The sequence below is a fragment of the Scardinius erythrophthalmus genome (assembly GCF_964197995.2).
Source record: "Scardinius erythrophthalmus genome assembly, chromosome: 5".
NCBI classification, from domain to species: Eukaryota; Metazoa; Chordata; class Actinopteri; order Cypriniformes; family Leuciscidae; genus Scardinius; species Scardinius erythrophthalmus.
In genome coordinates, this window is record NC_138225.1 from 28,472,041 (window position 1) to 28,490,958 (window position 18,918).

At 36.9% G+C, this 18,918-nt stretch overlaps 1 protein-coding gene across 2 annotated transcripts; it reads left to right on the forward strand.

The window, feature by feature from the left end:
- Positions 1-1,089: 1,089 nt before the first annotated feature.
- On the forward strand, positions 1,090-8,478 carry sub1b (SUB1 regulator of transcription b). 2 transcript variants are annotated; one of them, XM_081366966.1, is made up of 5 exons: positions 1,090-1,285; positions 2,665-2,734; positions 2,856-2,975; positions 3,622-3,730; positions 8,127-8,478. In XM_081366966.1, exons 2-5 carry the CDS (start codon positions 2,666-2,668, stop codon positions 8,204-8,206), a joined length of 378 nt encoding a protein of 125 aa, XP_081223092.1. In that variant the 5' UTR covers positions 1,090-1,285; position 2,665; the 3' UTR covers positions 8,207-8,478. The 2 variants fall into 2 exon arrangements, with proteins under 2 accessions (XP_081223092.1, XP_081223093.1); XM_081366967.1 differs by having other exon boundaries at positions 1,187-1,285; positions 2,662-2,734.
- The last annotated feature ends 10,440 nt before the right edge of the window (positions 8,479-18,918 follow it).

An 18,918-nucleotide genomic window follows, 5' to 3' on the forward strand; every position in this document is an offset into this window, starting at 1 on the left:
GCATCTAGATGTCATTGCAAGCTGAAGGGGAAGATTACAAGGGCACGTGAATAAAAAAAAATGCACAGACAAATCATTTATAATAAATACTTATATCCATAAATATAATAATAATAAAAAAAGATTTAATGGTGACTTTAAGCATTGAAAGTGTATCCCCACACATAACATAAGAGTTATAAAACCCAGATTTGTTATTTTCCCACCATAATCCAACTTCTGGGTATGACTTAACAGCCGAACAATCATAGCAAAATAAATTATGAGTTTCATCAACAGCATTACTTTAAAACTCTCTCGCCTTCTTGTGAGAGACATTGACAAACGTCCAAGTGTGGTGAGAAATCGACCCCCCCCCCCCCCCAGGAATCGGGTCTCCTTTAGGATGCCCGAGTGATCCCATTGGTTCAACTGACTTTTGATGGTCTTTTATAGCAAAATAATAGTAGGCTATTTTTAGCACCTGATTACAATTCCTGCAGATTTACAATTAGACTATGATCTATATTGTTTGAAACGCGTTACCATGACCATTAATGTCTTTTAAATTACATGGTTTATATACAACAGAAGCTATAGGCTGTGAAATTAAGCATTTCTCGTTCTTACTGTTTTTTAGTTAGCTTATGTACTAGTCTATCATAGCATACCCGATTAGTCTGCTAGCTTAGCTTATATTAGGTATGTTTTTTGCTTCCAATTTAGTTCCCAATTACATGTTTCAAATGAATGATATTTGTGTGAAAAAGCATTATATATTTATTTAAAAAAATTATTATAGGCTAGTATTATTATATACTATACCACAACATTACAATTGTTGTGTAAAATTAATATTAAATTACTTAGTATTACATAGTACGTTCCAACAATCCTTATAAATCCTTATTCCAATATCCTATATAAATTGTTAGGCATGGTTCTTTTCTAGTTTGTTTTATTGTACAATACACAGGCATTCGTTTTATATTTCAAGCACGTTGTTTGTGCACTTAATGTAGCCTAATAAACATCATACAATAGTTAAATAGGTAATGATTAGGCTAGTCGAGACACCGTGACAACAACTTTTTTTCAGGCATACCGCCTGGGTCCTCAAGGAGACCCAATTCCTGGGGCGGGGGGGAGGACTCGATTTCTCATGACACCGGTCTGAAAGATCAATGAGAACTACATTTCCCACAATGCCCTCTAAGACGTTATTAGCCTTTTGGTTGGTTCTCGATTCCTCGACTTCCCGCCGCTAAGCGTGACTGACTGTTACAACCCACTGCACTACGTAAACGTAAGTCCTATTCAATTAATATAAAAGCGAATAGTAAACCGTCACTTTTAGATATGCACTTGATAAATGAACGCACAAACATGGACAATTATATAAAGACCAATCATACAAAAACGGAATGTGTCATTCAGGGCCTATTTTTCCACCTTAGATTTGGGATGCAAGGCCCTTGATCAGCCCCGCTATACTCGCCGGTGTTTGAACTACAGCAGTTAACGTAGTCTTGTTTGAACAAACCCAATAAATCAATTTGATGTCGTCCGTCCCCGTATGTGAAAGCAAATCGCTGAAGCGAAGGCATTATTGATCGGGGAAGCCTCAACTCTTGCTTCATCTTGGATCACCAAGATGACAATCCTCTCGTAATTACGCTGCGATCGGCGAAACGGAAGGGATGCGCAGCTCTAGTTCTGACAGCTTTTAAAAATCTATGCAAAATTCAAGTAACGTTAGGCTAGATTAAGAAACATTGAAAATCGTGTCTCTATGGCGCATGTTAGAGCTAGGAAATGTGTGTTGCATGTGGTTTTAGAATGTTTACTTAAGTACTTTTTAAGAACCAATATTGGTCGACTCGTTAAAATAAACCTCATATTCCCATAGTAATAATGCAAACCCTGGGAATATCAGTGAATCTTATGATTGGATTCCAGGTCAGAGAAGGTCTCGAAATTCAATAAAATCTTTAAAAATCTCATGAAACTGTTTACAGTGCCTGCCCTCAGATTTCACCCATTACAATATGATTATTAATAGTTAGTAGTTGAACCATTACTATTAATAAGTAAACATTTTAAATAATTTGGTGTCAGATAAGTTATTAGTTTGTTCTGAGTAATCACTTGTGATTTATTTTTTGCATAGAAGCAACATTGTGTAACACTTGTGCAGTGATGACAAATTATATAGATATATGGCATTTGTTGTTATTTCATGATTTTTGTATTATTTTAATGAACCTTTTTTCTAGCATTTCTTTACTTTACGTTTAAGTTAAATTTTGGTTGGAAGGTAATTAGAAGATAATTCCTTTAAGTTCTGTAATGTTAATATAGCAGGTAGTATAAAGCACATGTTTTCACACCACGGGCCCATTTGGTGAATAGAGATTATATATATTATAAAACAGGGTTTCTCACACCTTTGACTAATGAATTTACACAGATTCTTTAAATGTTTGTGACTGTTGGATAAGGATATACAAAATAATTATTTTGTTGAGATTGCTTTTCATTAAAGCTGATTATGCCTTGGAACATGTATATTGACAACAGAAATGTCTGTGGTTTTTAAGATGATTGTAAGGTTCTTTAAGTGGCCATATGGGGGCAGTGTTGAATAATGTTTACATAAAAATGATTCTTGTTTGTGTTCAGCAGCATGCCTAAGACTAAAGAAGTGCTGTCTTCCTCTTCTGGCAGTGATTCAGACAGTGATACAGAAACAAAGGTATGAACATGGATTTACACGAATGCATCACAATTAATGTAGCCTTTGCAGTTGGAAACCATATATAGTCATTTTTAGTTCTGATTTAGTTCTTAAATGTGTGTCCTTATTTTCACCAAAGGCCAAAAGAAAGAAGGCCAGCGCTCCTGAGAAGCCTGCAAAAAAGCAGAAAAGCGGAGAGACCTCCAAACCGAGCGGCTCTGCTAAGAGTGACAGAAACAGTGATGATAACATGTTCCAGGTTGAGATTTTTTATTATTATTATTTTATTAATATACTTGATCTCACTTATTACAAAACTACTTTGCAAGTATGGGTGTAAATCGTCACTGGTCTCATGATTGAATTTGATTATAATGATCAAGTCAATGATTCGATTCAATATCACGTTGTGTCAATATTGCAAGTAAATAAATACATGGGCATGTAATACTGATTTGACTTGAATTATCTTACTCCCGGTTAGCAATAGTGTAATACAATATAGAAATCTGTGCTAGCAAAAATATATATATTTTTACAAACAATTTATGTATTCTTGATCTGAAATGCAGACTTACTTTTTCTATGGACTAGTCAGCTAACATATTTAACTCTGGCATATCGTCTATTTTTAGTTTCTTTGTGTCTCTTATCAATTCTTTGTTGTTCCAGTTTATTTAAGGGCAAAAACTCCTACAGTATACACATAAAGGTTGAATATAGAGTATGCATAAAGGTTCTGAAGTAATTTTGCATTGGAACCAGCATTTTATACTGTTTTGATGTTCTTCAAATTCTTCAGTGTTTGACTGTAAGCAGTGTTATTGATCAATGATAAATCTGAAATGTACTGTTCTTCAAATTAATTGTCATTTGTGGCTCATTCATGTTCTGATACGTGTCAGATTGGGAAGCTGAGATACGTCAGCGTCAGGGATTTCAAAGGCAAGGTTTTGATTGACGTTCGAGAGTACTGGATGGACCAAGCTGGTGAAATGAAGCCTGGAAAAAAAGGTAACTATGCAGGCATATATATATATATATATATATATATATACATACACTGAACAAAATTATTAATGCAACACTTTTGTTTTTGCCCCCATTTTTCATGAGCTGAACTCAAAAATCAAAGACTTTTTCTATGTACTGTACTGTGCAAAAGTCTTAGGCATGTTAATAACCCCCCCCCCCCCAACTATTTCCAAACATTCTTTTTGCCATTAATTGTAATAATCCATTGAGATTTGTGTATGCACAAGGAGTCTGACAACAGCCAGGATGATCTGATCTCACCATCATCGAGTCCGTCTGTGATTACATGAAGAAACAGAAAAAACTCACACAGACTAAATCCAGAAGAACTGCGGGAATGTCTCCAAGATGCTTGAAGAAACCTTCCTGCAAAGCTACAGTACTGTGAAAAGTACTGGCACTTGTGTTAAAATGCTGTAAAGTGAGAATGCTTTTAAAAATAAAATCACACATTGAATTAATTTATGATTTAACTTCTATTAACTAATTCAAATCAATATATGGTGTACGACCCTTTGCATTTAAAACGGCTTTTGTCCAGGTACACTTGCGCATAGTTTTTCAGGTAGCTTTGCAGGAAGGTTTCTTCAAGCATCTTGTCAGCATCAAGCATCAGTCTCAGTTTTTTCTGTTTCTTTATGTAATCACAGACGGACTTGATGATGGTGAGATCAGATCATACTGGCTGTTGTCAGACTCCTTGTGCATACACAAATCTCACTGGATTATTACAATTAATGGCAAAAAGAATGTTTGGAAATGTAAACTGATATTCCCTACTGACACACTACAGCAAAAGATATAAATAACTGACTTAAAACCATTTTTTTTGGGGGGGGGGGATTAACATGCCTAAGACTTTTGCACAGTACTGTACAAAAAACACCTTATATTTTATATATATATATATATATATATATATATATATATATATATATATATATATATATTTTTTTTTTTTTTATATTGTATATATATATGTGTGTATGTGTATATATGTGTGTGTGTGTGTGTGTATATATTATCAGGTGTGCAGAATTATTAGGCACGTTTTCTTTTACAGATAAAATAAGCAAGAAAAAGATTTTACTCAGACTTAAAAGTAAAAAATTATTATATCTCCATAAGAAGAATGCAATACTACAGATTGCAGTTAAGGCATGACCATTGGAAAGTGAAATGTTCATTGGGTCAGCAGTAGGGTGGTCCTTATCAAGTCCAATTTTTTTTTTTTTTTTTCAGTTCTTAAACTGTTCCTTTTAACTTCAAAATTAGAAATATGCCAAAATGTTGACAAAAAAAAATGATATTTAGAGGTAGCTCAATCATGTGGAAGATTGCCTGGGTTAAGCTGTGCGGCGTTATTGTGATATGCAAGTAATATTAAAAGTTGTTGCAAATTAACTACATTTTATTGAAATCAGAGCAACACTGACGTAACAACAATGACAACAATCTCAAAAAGTGCAAAAAGTTTTCAACAATCCCTCATTTCTGATGCTCAGCAGCCAGTGTTGACTTTTTGCAGTCTGGATAGATCCGTCGGTGATCTTCCACCACATGAAGGAGAAACTGCAATTGTTCTTCAGAGTGTGTGAGATAGCCATTGTATTCTTGAATCAGAGCCACTCCTCTCTCGGCGTGATCATTGACTACTTTCATTGCATGGTTGCCTGCGCCTCCTGATAATCTGCTTGATTCGGCCAAAGTTTCGGGTCAATTTCAAGGAATGTAATGTAATTTTTTAAACCAAAAAATTTGCTCTAAACCCAAACAATAACCAAGGTGATCATCAATAGAAATATGTATTGATTCCACCAGGAAAGGTAAATCTGCTAAACCGGGTCATGGATGGATTAATTTGGATTTAGTTTCTACAATAAGTAAACTGAGATATGTATGTAAAATACATATTTAGGAATATATGGTGCATTAGATGCTTTTATGGAGATTTTTTTGGAATTTTGGTGGCGCTGGAGACTAAAGGGTTCTTGATGGTTTCACACTTAATTCTTCACCTTAATTCTTCATTCTTTTGCAGTTAACATGTGTCTTATCTTCTCCACCTGTATTTGTCTAACCCTGCTGACCCAATGAGCATTTCACTTTCCAATTAGTGTTGCTTTCATCAACGAAAATTCTGACGAAATATTGTCGTCAACGAACCGTTTTCACCTGACGAAAACGAGACGAGACGTAAATGCATGGTCATGTGACGATGACTAAAATACATGTATGATGCATTATCGTTGACGAATAAAAACGAGACTAAATGTGGCTTACAAAATAAAAACTATGCTAAAATGTCTCCTCATTTTCTTTGACCAAAACGAGACGAGAAGAAATGTTATAACGTCACGACGAATGAGAGAGTTGTGCGTGAACCCATAGCTTTGTCGGCTTTAAATTCTGGTTTGCGATCTGGTCACCCAATTATCAGCGAATTTAACAATATTATTCCATTAGTTTTTCTATTAAAATGTCTCATTGATATATTTGACACATTCATAATCATTACTTTTGCTGGTTCTTTGTGACAGCTGTTATGTGCGTTATGGCAGCGTCTCTGGTTACATGAACGCGTCATCGCATCAGCACCAGAACATGGAGATTTTATTTTAGAGAATTATCGCACAACCTATTCGATATTCTATAATTAAATAAACTAATCGAATATCCAAAAATCGTGACTCATCCCTGCATGGAATCTCTTGTTTCTTTTCCCAAATCTTCACTCACGTCTCACCCATTTTCTAAAGGGATTATACACGTTTCTTCATTGGTTCGCTTTTAATTAGGCCTATTATATTCGTATTCTTTACTGTGGTAAAGTATAGCATACATTTGTACTTGCATGTCAAATTCTTTTTAACACAGTTTGTGTTTCTTATATTAGACATAGGGCGCGTCAAGTTTAGTTGTAAAGCGCGTTTCACACGCGCGGGTGATTTTTAGTTTCACTTTCTCTGGCAGCGCAATCTCAAACATAGCCTAAATATTTTGCCCATGTGGAGGATAAAATTCGCTATTCAGACCAATTTAAGTAGAAAACACGAAGATTAGATATTATAAAGAGATCGATGGTCTCTTTTCTGCTCGTGTCCCACATGCGCAGAGTGGTTGGCTATATTCTGCTATATCAGGCGTCTTTGTGTGAAAATATAAAACGAGTTTTTATTTTTTTTAAATAACCCCCGAACCACCGCCGGTAGTTGGTCCATTACCGCGGTGGTAAAAAAACTGCCACCGCCACAGCCCTAAATATACTAAATAGGCTATAATAAGATAACCTTGTTTTGAAATTCTATATTGACTGGGTTAAATAGAATTGCATTCCTAAAAAGAGACTAAAATACAATTTTCATTGACTAAAACTAGACTAAAATGTCATCAGTTTTCGTCGACTAAAACTTGACTAGACTAAAAAGAGTATGAACGTGACTAAAACTAATAAAAACTAAAACGACAGCTTGACACAAAGACTAGACTAAAACTAAAATTAAAACCGGCCGCCAAAAACAACACTATTTCCAATGGTCATGCCTTAACTGCAATCTCTAGTATTGCATTAGTATCGCATCCTTCTCATGGGGATTTAATATTTTTTGACTTTTCAGTCTTAGTTAAATCTCTTTTTTGGCTTATTTTATCTGTAAAAGAAAACATGCCTAATAATTCTGCACACCTGAATTAAAGGCGTTTTTCATTTCCAGCCTTCATGAACAATTATATATCACTTATAAATGATTAAATACAAAATGAATAGTAGTTATTAAGATTAATATGGTTTGGAATTGGCAAAATGTTCCTGGGAATAAAATATGATCAGAAAATCAACGTGCCTAATAATTCTGCGCGCACTATATATAAATATAAATTAGTGCTGTCAAATCGAAATTTGATGTAAAATCCAATATTTCACCAAATCTGCAGACTTTTGAACTAAAAGCCCTGAGGGACGTTGTTTTGTCAAGCGCTTTCAAGACAGAGTTTTTTTTTTTTTTTTTTTTTAATTGGAGCAGCTGACGGTCATAATTCATATTAAAGGTATCGACTACTTTTTTCATTTTCATAACTCCTAAAAACAAATTAAGACATAACTGTTACTATAAGTTTCTCGGAATAAAATGGGTCAAATACTGAAGCTTGAGTCTTAGATCTTTTTAATGATGTATAGTTTGTCAAGTTAATTTCATTAAATCTAATATCACTTTGAACTAATTTAAACAAAGAACAATTTATTGTGTCGGCGTCCTCGTGAAGGTTAACAGGTTAAGTGCAGGTAAAACATTTCATTTAAAATATTTCTTTCATTTGATTACTGTCTTATAGCCTAGATGTTTTTGTTCCATCAATTGTATTGAATCACCCTCAGGCATCTCGTTGAATCCTGAGCAGTGGAATCAGCTGAAGGAACAAATGTCGGACATCGATGATGCAATTAAAAGACTGTAAGACCACTTTGTGCAGTGAATGGTTGACTGGTTCTTTTTAGAGTTCCATACTTTAGTACATGGGAACTTGCTGTTTGAACTTGTACTTAATGTATGCTGTTAAATTTCAAGATAATTATTTTGTTATGTTATTGTTTATTTCCAACAGTCTGCTGTTAAATTTTGATGTGTGTGCAATGCATAAGTCTTGACTGGGTGATTGTTATTTTAATAGTCTAATAGCTGCATTCTTCTCGTACTCTGCCTACACAATAAAGGCTTTTTTGGTTTGGAGTTTTCAGTGTGTCATTTTGAGTATGACTTAAATACAATGTGCTTACTAGCTATAAAAATTGAATCCATGTTATGATGTTTTGTTCCCTAAACCATGTTAAAATGCAGATTTTTAAACTCTAACTTGTTGTGATCCTGACAATAAACAGAGCAGTAATGGATGACCTAAAATGAAGGCGTTTGGCACTTTATGATACTTGTTGTGTCCAGTCCTGAGTGCTTGTGTGTAATTTGCTCGCCTTCGCGTGGGAGCAGGAATTATAATGGTCCGTACACCCACTCAAATATAGACCAGACTCCAGAATAAAAACAGCCCTTTCACTTGACTGTCCAGAAGAGCCATCTTGCATCAATTGCATTTGCTGTCTAAATTAAATCAATCTTAAATCATGGTAGCCACTGTATTGCCAGCATGTATTTGAGACAATATGGTTTATGGTGTTGCGTGCAAAGGAAGCATTATTCGGACGGTTACTGTAAGAGGAAACCACATTTCAGAGGTCCAATGTGAATAAACAATTATAAAGTTAATTTTATCTGTATATCTTTTTTCTTTTTTTTACTCTTCAGAACTGGTTGACTGAGCAAAATTCCTATTTCAGACATTTAGGGCAAAAATGGTCTATATATATATATATATATATATATATATATATATATATATATATATATATATATATATATATTAGGTGTGTAACATATCGTGTCAATATATAGCGATACAAAACTGCAACAATATGTATCGTGGATAGTGACAGTATGTATTGTGTAAAAAGTGGCCTACATTATTTTAAATGTATTTAGTCAGTGACAGTTCAAGCCCAATTCGTTTAAAATAATTGTGTATTTTCAGCTTCAGAATCATGAATATTTTTATTTTGGTGTCACCATTGTCCTGTTCTGAGGGGTTATCAGCACCAAGTCCAAGCCTTTTCATTTTCACCCACAATGTAATATCAAATGTAGCATTTTAATCAACAGTAAATCTTTTGTTAACCGGCTTTTACTTGATGTCTTGGACTTGGAGTATCTCAATAATATCATATTGTGAGTTCAGTATCTTGATATGTTTCGAATCGTGACATGAGGGTATCGTTACACCCCCATTTTATATATATATATATATATATATATATATATATATATATATATGTGTGTGTGTGTGTGTGTGTGTGTATATATATATATATATATATATATACATGTGTGTGTGTGTGTGTGTGTATATATATATATATATAATATATATATATACACACACACACACACACACACACACACACAGACTGCTTCATAAGTATCAAATGCATCTTAAGGTTTGAACATCAAGCTTTTTCGTTTCACTGGCTGCACTTCAGGTGGTGGTTACTATGGAGATCTAACCATAGAGGTTGATTTTAGTTCCTGAGAGGTAATCGTTTCATGTTTTGATTAAGATTGAACTTGCATTTCAGTCTTTTACCTTTTATTTCTTTGACCAAATGCTGGCACAATGCTAAACTATGAAATATCAAGCTAAAACCATCTTTCGACCTCCTGTGCACAACCAATATTGAGCGTAAAACGTGTGCAAAATTCCCACGATAAAAAGAGATCGAAACATTTTATTGGTGGACACGCTATATAAGTCTGAGTTTGGCATAGTGATAATCCAAACATCAGTTAATTGCCACATTGCTAAAATGTTCTGAGTTTAATACAGTAAAGTGCCTTAGATTAAAATGGACCATGCACATTCATTTATGCCAATTTGAAAATGTCTAATGTCATACAAAATAAAAACATCACTAGGTGGCACCAATGCTCTGTTGAAATGAAAAGTTCTCCTGCTAGTTTTTAGACACAATAAAGCCATACTCAACCTGTCAACGTTTTGAACAATGAAGTAAAGGTTTCTTTAAAATGACTGACAATTGTACAGTACACATTTCCATTTTATAAATTGAAGGTCTTTAGTTCTACTTCATAACTATCAATATAACAATTCTAATAACAGTGAGTCAGTGTGTTTGTGACTTGCTGATGCGAATTTCTTTCCATCACATGTTAGTTGTTGATAGGAAAGGAATTTGTTTCACAACTCTTGGCAGTGCATCAAACACTGTTAATGCATGAGAATTTCCTTTTCCATCAGTGTGTGATAGGTATTTCATATGAACACATTAAGTTGAGCAATGTGGATGTCATGAGGAGTCACATTCAGTTGTTCAATTAGAACGTGTTACAAGTTGTGCTTTGGTCTGCAATCATTTTAATGAAAGCACAAACACGACGCAAGATCTCTACCATCTGTCCACTAAACAGGAATCGGTGGAATGTCCCTGATAGCTGGAAGCGGTATTAATTGCCCATGCAACCTGAATTTTCTTTGATTTCTTGTACATCACTTTGATGGTTTTATGATGGATGGAGGAATATGAAGAACATCCTGCAAAGAGAAGCCAAACGGGTGTGTTGCACTAGTTTACCAGTGGAGCACTTTAGGTCACTGATGCCTCAAAAGTCCAACATCTGCTTCCATTTGAAGGGTCTGCTGTGAGCCTGCCGATTGAACATTGGTGTCTGTGGTTCTTGGACTGGTTCATGTGTCATTGAGTATTGCATCGCATATTTCAGCGCTTGAGTTTCAGGTTATGTTTACATCTGGACATGGGAATATGCTGGGGCGTGTAGCTCATCTTTGGGCTAATATCAAACCGGTGTGGATTTTACAGAAGAGAATAACGCATGAGGAAACCCTTTCAGCCCAGTTTTGATGGATGTCTCAGCCTCTGTTGTTTTACTCCATGGTGGCTAATATAACGGATACTGTTTCATGGAAGGAATTTGTTCTTCCATTGAGATGTGAAATGCATATTGATTACGGGGCGCCTTGAGTTTCCTGTCCGTGACAGGGATGGTATTGGCTGGAACCCGCTTTGGCTGTGAACTACGGTCGGTTATTGCCAATTTGTCTACAGTTGAATTATCTTTACAATGGACAAATTATATTAAGAAGTTTATAGGCCAGAATCCCTCCTCTTGATCCTCTGGCAAGGATAAAATCATTCATCACGAGCGCGTCAGATGAAAAACAAGTCCACTTAGACTTCACCCTGGCTCAAGTGTTCTTGCTCTCGTGCATTTCTGCCAAATGTACTGTCATTCTGTTTATAGCACTAATCATACAATTAAAAAGCAAAGAGTGTGTTGGTATTCTGGCTGGATTCATGGAATGTCCAGAGAGTGTCAGTATAATAATGGCTGCAGTTGTCTTTGGCATGGATACGTACTGCTTAGATGTGAGATCAGTTTTGGTGAAGCTGCCACAGAAGTGAAGATAGATCAAAACAGGCCCTTTGTCATGATTAATGAGTATAACCCCAAAGGTGGTCAAGGAATCAACCAAGGATGAGATGAAATACTGCTTTGCTGACTGTAATGATAAAATGGACATTTAGATGTTCCAGCTTGAAGAATCCATTTGATTGCGCTTTCATCTTCAGCTTTATGCATTCAAATCAAAGAAAAATTATTATACACATAGAACTCTACTTGTAAATGCTATCTTAGTTCATTAAATGAATATCTGACTTTTGGGACACCAAATTCATCTCTTAGTAAATATTTTTGTAGATTATTCATCTGAAAATACTTACAGATCTGTTACTACTCAGACTTTTGAATGGCAAATTCCATCAAAGAAATAAAAAACATCTGCAGTTAAAGAAAAATAAGCTTTTAGGAGCCTACTGTTAACTGTAAAATTCAAAAACCTGACTCAAGTGTCTTTTATTGTGTCCTGATCAAAGGTCTGTTGGCAGTATTTTGCTCAGACTCTGACTGGAGTGGAACACATGCTGAAGTGTATTTCATATTTCGTATTGGAAGTTTCATTCTTAGCACAGAGCTTAGATGCAGACATGGTTGCTCATGTTGGCTGGAGAACAGTGAGGAATGTAGTGGGCTCGTTGATAACTTATATCCTCTCAGCTGGGGCTTATACAGGCCCTTGCGCTGGCTGCGGGACGCTGAGCAGAACGTCCCTTAGGTTAACTGGAGGTGCCCTCGACCTGACTGTCCACACCGCCTCGTAAATCTGCCTGTCCTGGACCAACACTTTTTGTTCAGAATAAAGGTTGTTTGCCAGGATTAAGTTTCACCCTCAGACAAGTTGTTTGGGTAGTCAGTAGTGTTTAAATGTGCCTAAGGGTATTGGAATGTGTAAGCCATTATTTCACAGCTCTCTGGCATACTTGATTCTGATTGGTCAATCCATGGCAACAACGCGGTGCATGTCCACAGCAGTGTGCAACTCCACTTAGTGTCGCTCCAAACACTAGAATGCCTCTGCTTTACGATGTGTCTGTAGCGATTGTGTTTAAACTATGGTAGTTTTCAGTACACAGCCAGCATAATCATCATGTATATAAACAATTATAGTCGGAATGGTACACACTTTATTTTCAAATGTCTAAAATAAAATTTCTTACACACTTTTGTTAACCCAGCCAGATACTGAAAGCATCCAAATTGCTTTTGAAATCTGAATGCACTAAATTCAGCAGAAACTCCAGCACATTGTGCAGATTTTCAAAGGCCAATGATGTCACTGCCTGCATCTCGTAGCGATTGGCTGCTGCCTCATTTTTTTGGCCTGGTAATTGTATAAAGTAAAGTCAGCATGAAATCCAAATGGTTAATTCTTTTTATTTTATTTTTTATATTGTGGTATTATTATAAAATATTTATCCGTGCACATCATTATTTTTTTGCTTAATTCATGTGCCCTCTTAATCTCTAAAGGTGCAGTAAGCAATTTGTGAAAAACGCTATTGAAAGTGGATTGGACCGAGTACCACAACATACTTGTAGCTAGTCAGCAGTAGGGGTGTCAACTCCTACTGGGAGAGGAGAGAGAGTGAGTTGAGCAAGAGGGAGATTTGAAGAAAGACTTTAGAAAAAGACTAGAGATGGCTAAGAGACATTACAAAAGAGAAAAGGTCAGAGGAAAAAATCACTGGAAAAAGGAGGGTTATGATCAGACAAAAGCTTTAGGACCTGCATTAATTTTAGAAAAGCTTTCCAGCGCTGGAGAAATGTAAGCAGGAAGACGTGAAAACGGACACCAAGGTTCCATTGTTTCCACCCATACCCGAGTGTTGGTTTTATGTGTGTGCTGCTGACGACTAGAAACATGCTTGTGCAGTGGCTTGTGGAAGTGGTGAAAGAATTGAGAGTGCCCGAGTGCATCCAAAAGTTTATGCAAACAAGGAGATATTTGCAGTTGTTATATACATGCTAAATAATACAGTTTGGACATTGTGAATAAGATTATTGTGAATAGACTAGCTTACAAAAGTTTGATTTTCCAACAGTAGTTGTGTTTATATATGATAATTATAGTGGCCACATGCTGAAAAAAAATAAAAAAACATACATTAAACACTCGCTAGTACAGACCCCAAAGAAAAGGCGTTGTAGCATTTTGAGCGACACTGAGCGGAGCTGTGGCAGTGTATTGTACACGTACTGTCAATCCCACAATACCCCTTTTCTCGTATAAGAATAAATGGAAAACATCCACTCTACTAGGCTCACTCTGTGCCAGTGGACAGATATGCATTGTAAAAAAAAAAAAAAAAAAGGCACTACTTTCAAGTTTGTTTTTGCTCTGTTTTTCCTGTTCTGTTTATGTCTATGTTTCTAGGTTAACTTTCTGATTTGTTCATTAGTTCAGTTCTCCTCTGTTCCCTGCCTGTTTGGTGTCAGTTTGTTTGTGGTTACGTTTTCTCTGTGTCATTCTGTTTTGATTCTTGAATTAAAAGACCTATTTCAGTATCTCTTTAGTCCTGCGCTTCATTACAGCCACCGACTGTGTCAGAATGCAAGTCCTGATACAGATGGATTTAGCAGCAGCAGCCTTCATTGATCTTCACCACCGAGGACTTCCTCTCAGGGAATAGCCCCTTAAATTCTGTGAGTTGACTGAATTCTCAAATCTGGATGATACCAGCCTTAAGTCTACTGTATATATTGGGTTGATGCACAGGGTGACCAATCATTGGACTTACAAGAGATGAGAAAGTACTCATGGAGGGAATACGTTTGCCTCTGTATGTGTTCATTCCAAAATCCTGCTCCATTCTCAGATCCAGCTCCATTCCAAATTCCTGCTCCAACCCATGAGCCCACTCCAGAGTCCGCTCTCAAGTCTTTTCCAGTGTGTGATATCAAAGAGTCCATTCCAGCAAGTGATATCCAGTGGGTCCATTCCTGAAAGTGAAATTCCCAAGTCTGTTCCAATGAGTGAAATTCCAGAGTCTGTTCCAGAGAATGAAATTCCCGAGTCTGTTCCAGAGACTGAAATTCCCGAGTCTATTCCAGAGACTGAAATTCCCAAGTCCGTTCCAGAGTCTGAAAACCCACAGTCTGTTCCAGAGTCTGAAACCCCAGAGTCTGTTCCAGAGACTGAAATCCCAGAGTCCGTTCCAGAGTCTGAAATCCCAGAGTCTTTTTCAGAGTCTGTTCCAGAGTCTGAATTCCCAGAGTCTGTTCCAGAGTCTGAAACCCCAGAGTCTGTTCCAGAGACTGAAATCCCAGAGTCCGTTCCTGCTCCCTGGCTCCCAGTGAAGCTGGGCCCTCCCAGGATCCCCGAACTGCAGTGAGTGAAATTCGAGAGTCTGTTCCAGAGACTGAAATCCCCAAGTCCGTTCCAGAGACTGAAATCCCAGAGTCTGTTCCAGAGTCTGAAATCCCAGAGTCTGATCCAGAGTCTGAAATCCCTGAGTCCGTTCCTGCTCCCTGGCTCCCAGTGAAGCTGGGCCCTCCCAGGATCCCTGAACTGCAGTGAGTGAAATTCGAGAGTCTGTTCCAGAGACTGAAATTCCCGAGTCCGTTCCAGAGACTGAAATCCCCAAGTCCGTTCCAGAGACTTAAATCCCAGAGTCTGTTCCAGAGTCTGAAATCCCAGAGTCCGCTCCAGAGACTGAAATCCCTGAGTCTGATCCAGAGTCTAAAATCCCTGAGTCCGTTCCTGCTCCTTGGCTCCCAGTGAAGCTGGGCCCTCCCAGGATCCCCGAACTGCCGTCATCTCCCTGGCTCCCTGAGTTACCGGCACCTCCCTGGAGGCTTCCTCTCTTGCCTAAGCCACCCCTCATCAGCCTCCAGGGTGCCCACCCTCCCACCCCTGTGGACTTATATGGCGCTAGGACACACCTTCGGGGAGGGGGATGTAATGTCACGTTTTGAGTTTGTTTTTGCTGTTTTTCCTGTTCTGTTCATGTCTGTGTTTCTAGGTTAGCTTTCTAGTTTGTTTATTAGTTCAGTTCTCCTCCGTTCCCTGCCTGTTTGATGTCAGTGTGTTCATGGTTACGTTTCCTCCGTGTTTATTCTCCAGTTTAATGTTTTGATTCTTGGATTAAAGATTTGAGTATCTTCTTCGTCATGCGCTTCATTACAGGCACTGACCGTGACACATCTCTCATATCATACCACAGATTAGCTTCCTCTTTTTTCATACAAATACTTTAGATATACAATGACGATGCACTCATTTTACCATCAATGGGAGTAAGAGCAATACGCAATACGGCCAAAAATAAGTCTTGCCTTCTAAATAAAAGAGCCAGTTGCTGATTGGCAATGTTATCATGTCACTGCAGATGTAGCTCCGGTTGTTATAGAAACAGTCAGTGTTCTGAGACGTGCGCTTAGAGTCCAATTCACACTGCACCGACAGATGGCAACAGACACTTTGTAGTGTTTTGTCGGGTCTGTTGGCATCTGTCGGAGCTTGTTTTTGCTGACTGAATATGCTGAATTGAAATTAGAATGTCTGAGATGTGATGTGCTGTGCTGTAATCTGGTGACTGTCGGTTTTAGTCTGTCGGTGCTGTGTGAATTAACCTCTGGACTGCACTGTCTGAAAAAATATATTTTTTCATGATTTGAGCTTTTAGAAAGAAAATTTATGAGACAGTTGTTGTTAGATTTCTTTGGTGATTTCATATTTCAAATATGAAATCACCAAAGAAATCTAACAACAACTGTCTCATAAATTTTCTTTCTAAGGAGCTTCTATAGGAGCTGCACTTGCATGACTGAATTAGCTGCCTGAGAGGCGTTTCAAAGATGGCAGAGTGAAATGACTTGCCTCAAAGGGACTTTGTTTCATACAAGCGCAACTGACACCATCTCAGTTAACAATTGTTGTGAAAATGACCTTAGAAGACTTTGTCTAGTTACTTGGCCGATTGTTTTACATTACATTGTTATGGGCTATTTTTTCTTTAAGATAAAACACAGGTAAAAGTAAAAAGTAATTTCAACTCATTAGGCTGTTTCATGCCCACATATTTATTTATTTGGTAATTGTTTTGTATAATAAACAGTACATTATGCCTTACATAAGCCATATTTCCCTCACCTGCATGCTACACAGCAGGACAGAATGTTACATCGTGGGGAGGACTGATTCCGCCTGGGCGCCAATATGCTCCCTCGGTGTGCTGCAGCAAATGGCTGTGTGGCGAAGCATTATGCAATGCCATAACTCGAGCCATAGTTTAATTCCTGTGATTCCCCGCGGACACAATTAAGATAGTCATGGTTGTAATTTTGACGCAGCGGTCCAAATGTGCTCACAGGCGGAGAAATGTCTTGCCAAAGGGGGGAAATATAAGGAGTCATGTCTCATTTATCTCGTGTACACAACACAGTCTCTGCAGCAAATCATCTTGTTATTTGCCTGGGTGTATCAACAGTGGAATTTCTTATCGAGGATCAATCCAGATTGTGTTTTTAATAAACAAACTGTGCAGACTTCAGATAATGAAATCACACATCTCTCACTTAGTTTGGATTAATAGTGGAAAATACAATCAACTGAAAGACTCCAGGTAGAACTGGAGAAAAATTCACTGTGATTAATGGGGGAAAAAAGTTTTTGGAATAGTGCAGTCATTAAATATTCATGATTGTGCTTCCCGTGTTTGCGCTGGGTTATGTTAAATCACTTCGGGGATGAGGGTTTTCCACTTGACCTGTTCATATCCTGTTTTCCCCCTTTTTTCCAGCTTAAAGTCTTTAAGGACACAAAAAATTCTTTATTACACTAGGGGCCCCCCAGCTGTATTGTTTCATTACATAGCAGATAATGTGTGTATATGTATATATATATATATATATATATATATATATATATATATATATATATGTATATATATATACATATATTGTGTGTGTGTGTGTGTGTGTGTGTGTATATATATATATATATATATATATATATATATATATATACATATATATATATATACACACATATATATATACACACACATATATATATATATATACATATATATATACACACATATATATATATAGCCTATATATATACATATATATATATATATGTGCCATGCTTAATCCGATTTTCTTGACTTTAGGGATAGGGAGATCAAACAAAGCAGGTAACGTGGGAGGACAGGTGGGGCAAATTAATCAATAATCAGGTAACAAGATGGGCGGGGCAAGACAAATTGACAGGAGAGCACATGGCACAAGGAAACACATGACAAGCTATGTGCTCACACCAAACGAGACATGAACACGCAGCCAATGAGAACACTCATAAGCCACGCGTTCACACAAAACATGACAACATGAAAGCACACCTAGGCTTGAGGCAGAGACTAGCATTATTGGAAGTGTGATATTGCTTTTATATGCAAGAGGTTAATATTGAGTCACACTAAATTTTACTTATTAGTTTGTGTTTTTCTCAACAGAAATGGTTCCTTGTCATTTTCCATAATGTCCAATTCCATGCTCATTGATGAGAACCCATTTGAGGGCAGATGAATGTGGCCTAAATCTAATTTTCTGCTCAAATCCATTTTTTGTTCAGTGATGGATGTGCTGAGGATGTTCACATGACCTTTTAAATGTGGCCCATATCAGACACTTCTCTGAACAGGTGATGGCAAATGCAGCTGTCAAATAAACGCTTTTGTGGCTATTCATATTGAAGCTACTTTAGAAAAAAAAAATTTATTTCCACATATGAAAGAGCTGAAGGTCAGTTTTTAAACAATAAAATTAAATGCGTTTCAGTGGTGTTCACACCGTTATCCAATTAACGGATCTGTATCAGATGGGTCTGCAATTCCATTTACAGATATGCAGCTTGATTACTTTGGACATGATATACTTACTGATAATGTAAATACCACAATTGAGTAAATTACATCAGTTCTTTTTTTTTTCCAGACCTCACAACACTCCGTCTGCCCACTGACTCTTTTCTAGCATGGACAGAATGTAGACAGGACCAGACAATGGGAAGCAATAATACACCATTCAAATAAACAAAGATTTGCAGAAGAGGCAAAAAAAACAAAAACCAGAGAATCTCTTGACGTAAAAGCATACCGCACATGCAGTGTCAACATAAAG

Excerpts from the sequence above, each read along its gene's own strand:
- sub1b (XM_081366966.1), top strand. The coding sequence starts at position 2,666 with ATGCCTAAGACTAAAGAAGTGCTGTCTTCCTCTTCTGGCAGTGATTCA. Across the intron at positions 2,735-2,855 it reads ACAGTGATACAGAAACAAAG|GCCAAAAGAAAGAAGGCCAG; the intron begins GTATGAACATGG and ends TTTTCACCAAAG. Across the intron at positions 3,731-8,126 it reads AATGAAGCCTGGAAAAAAAG|GCATCTCGTTGAATCCTGAG; the intron begins GTAACTATGCAG and ends AATCACCCTCAG.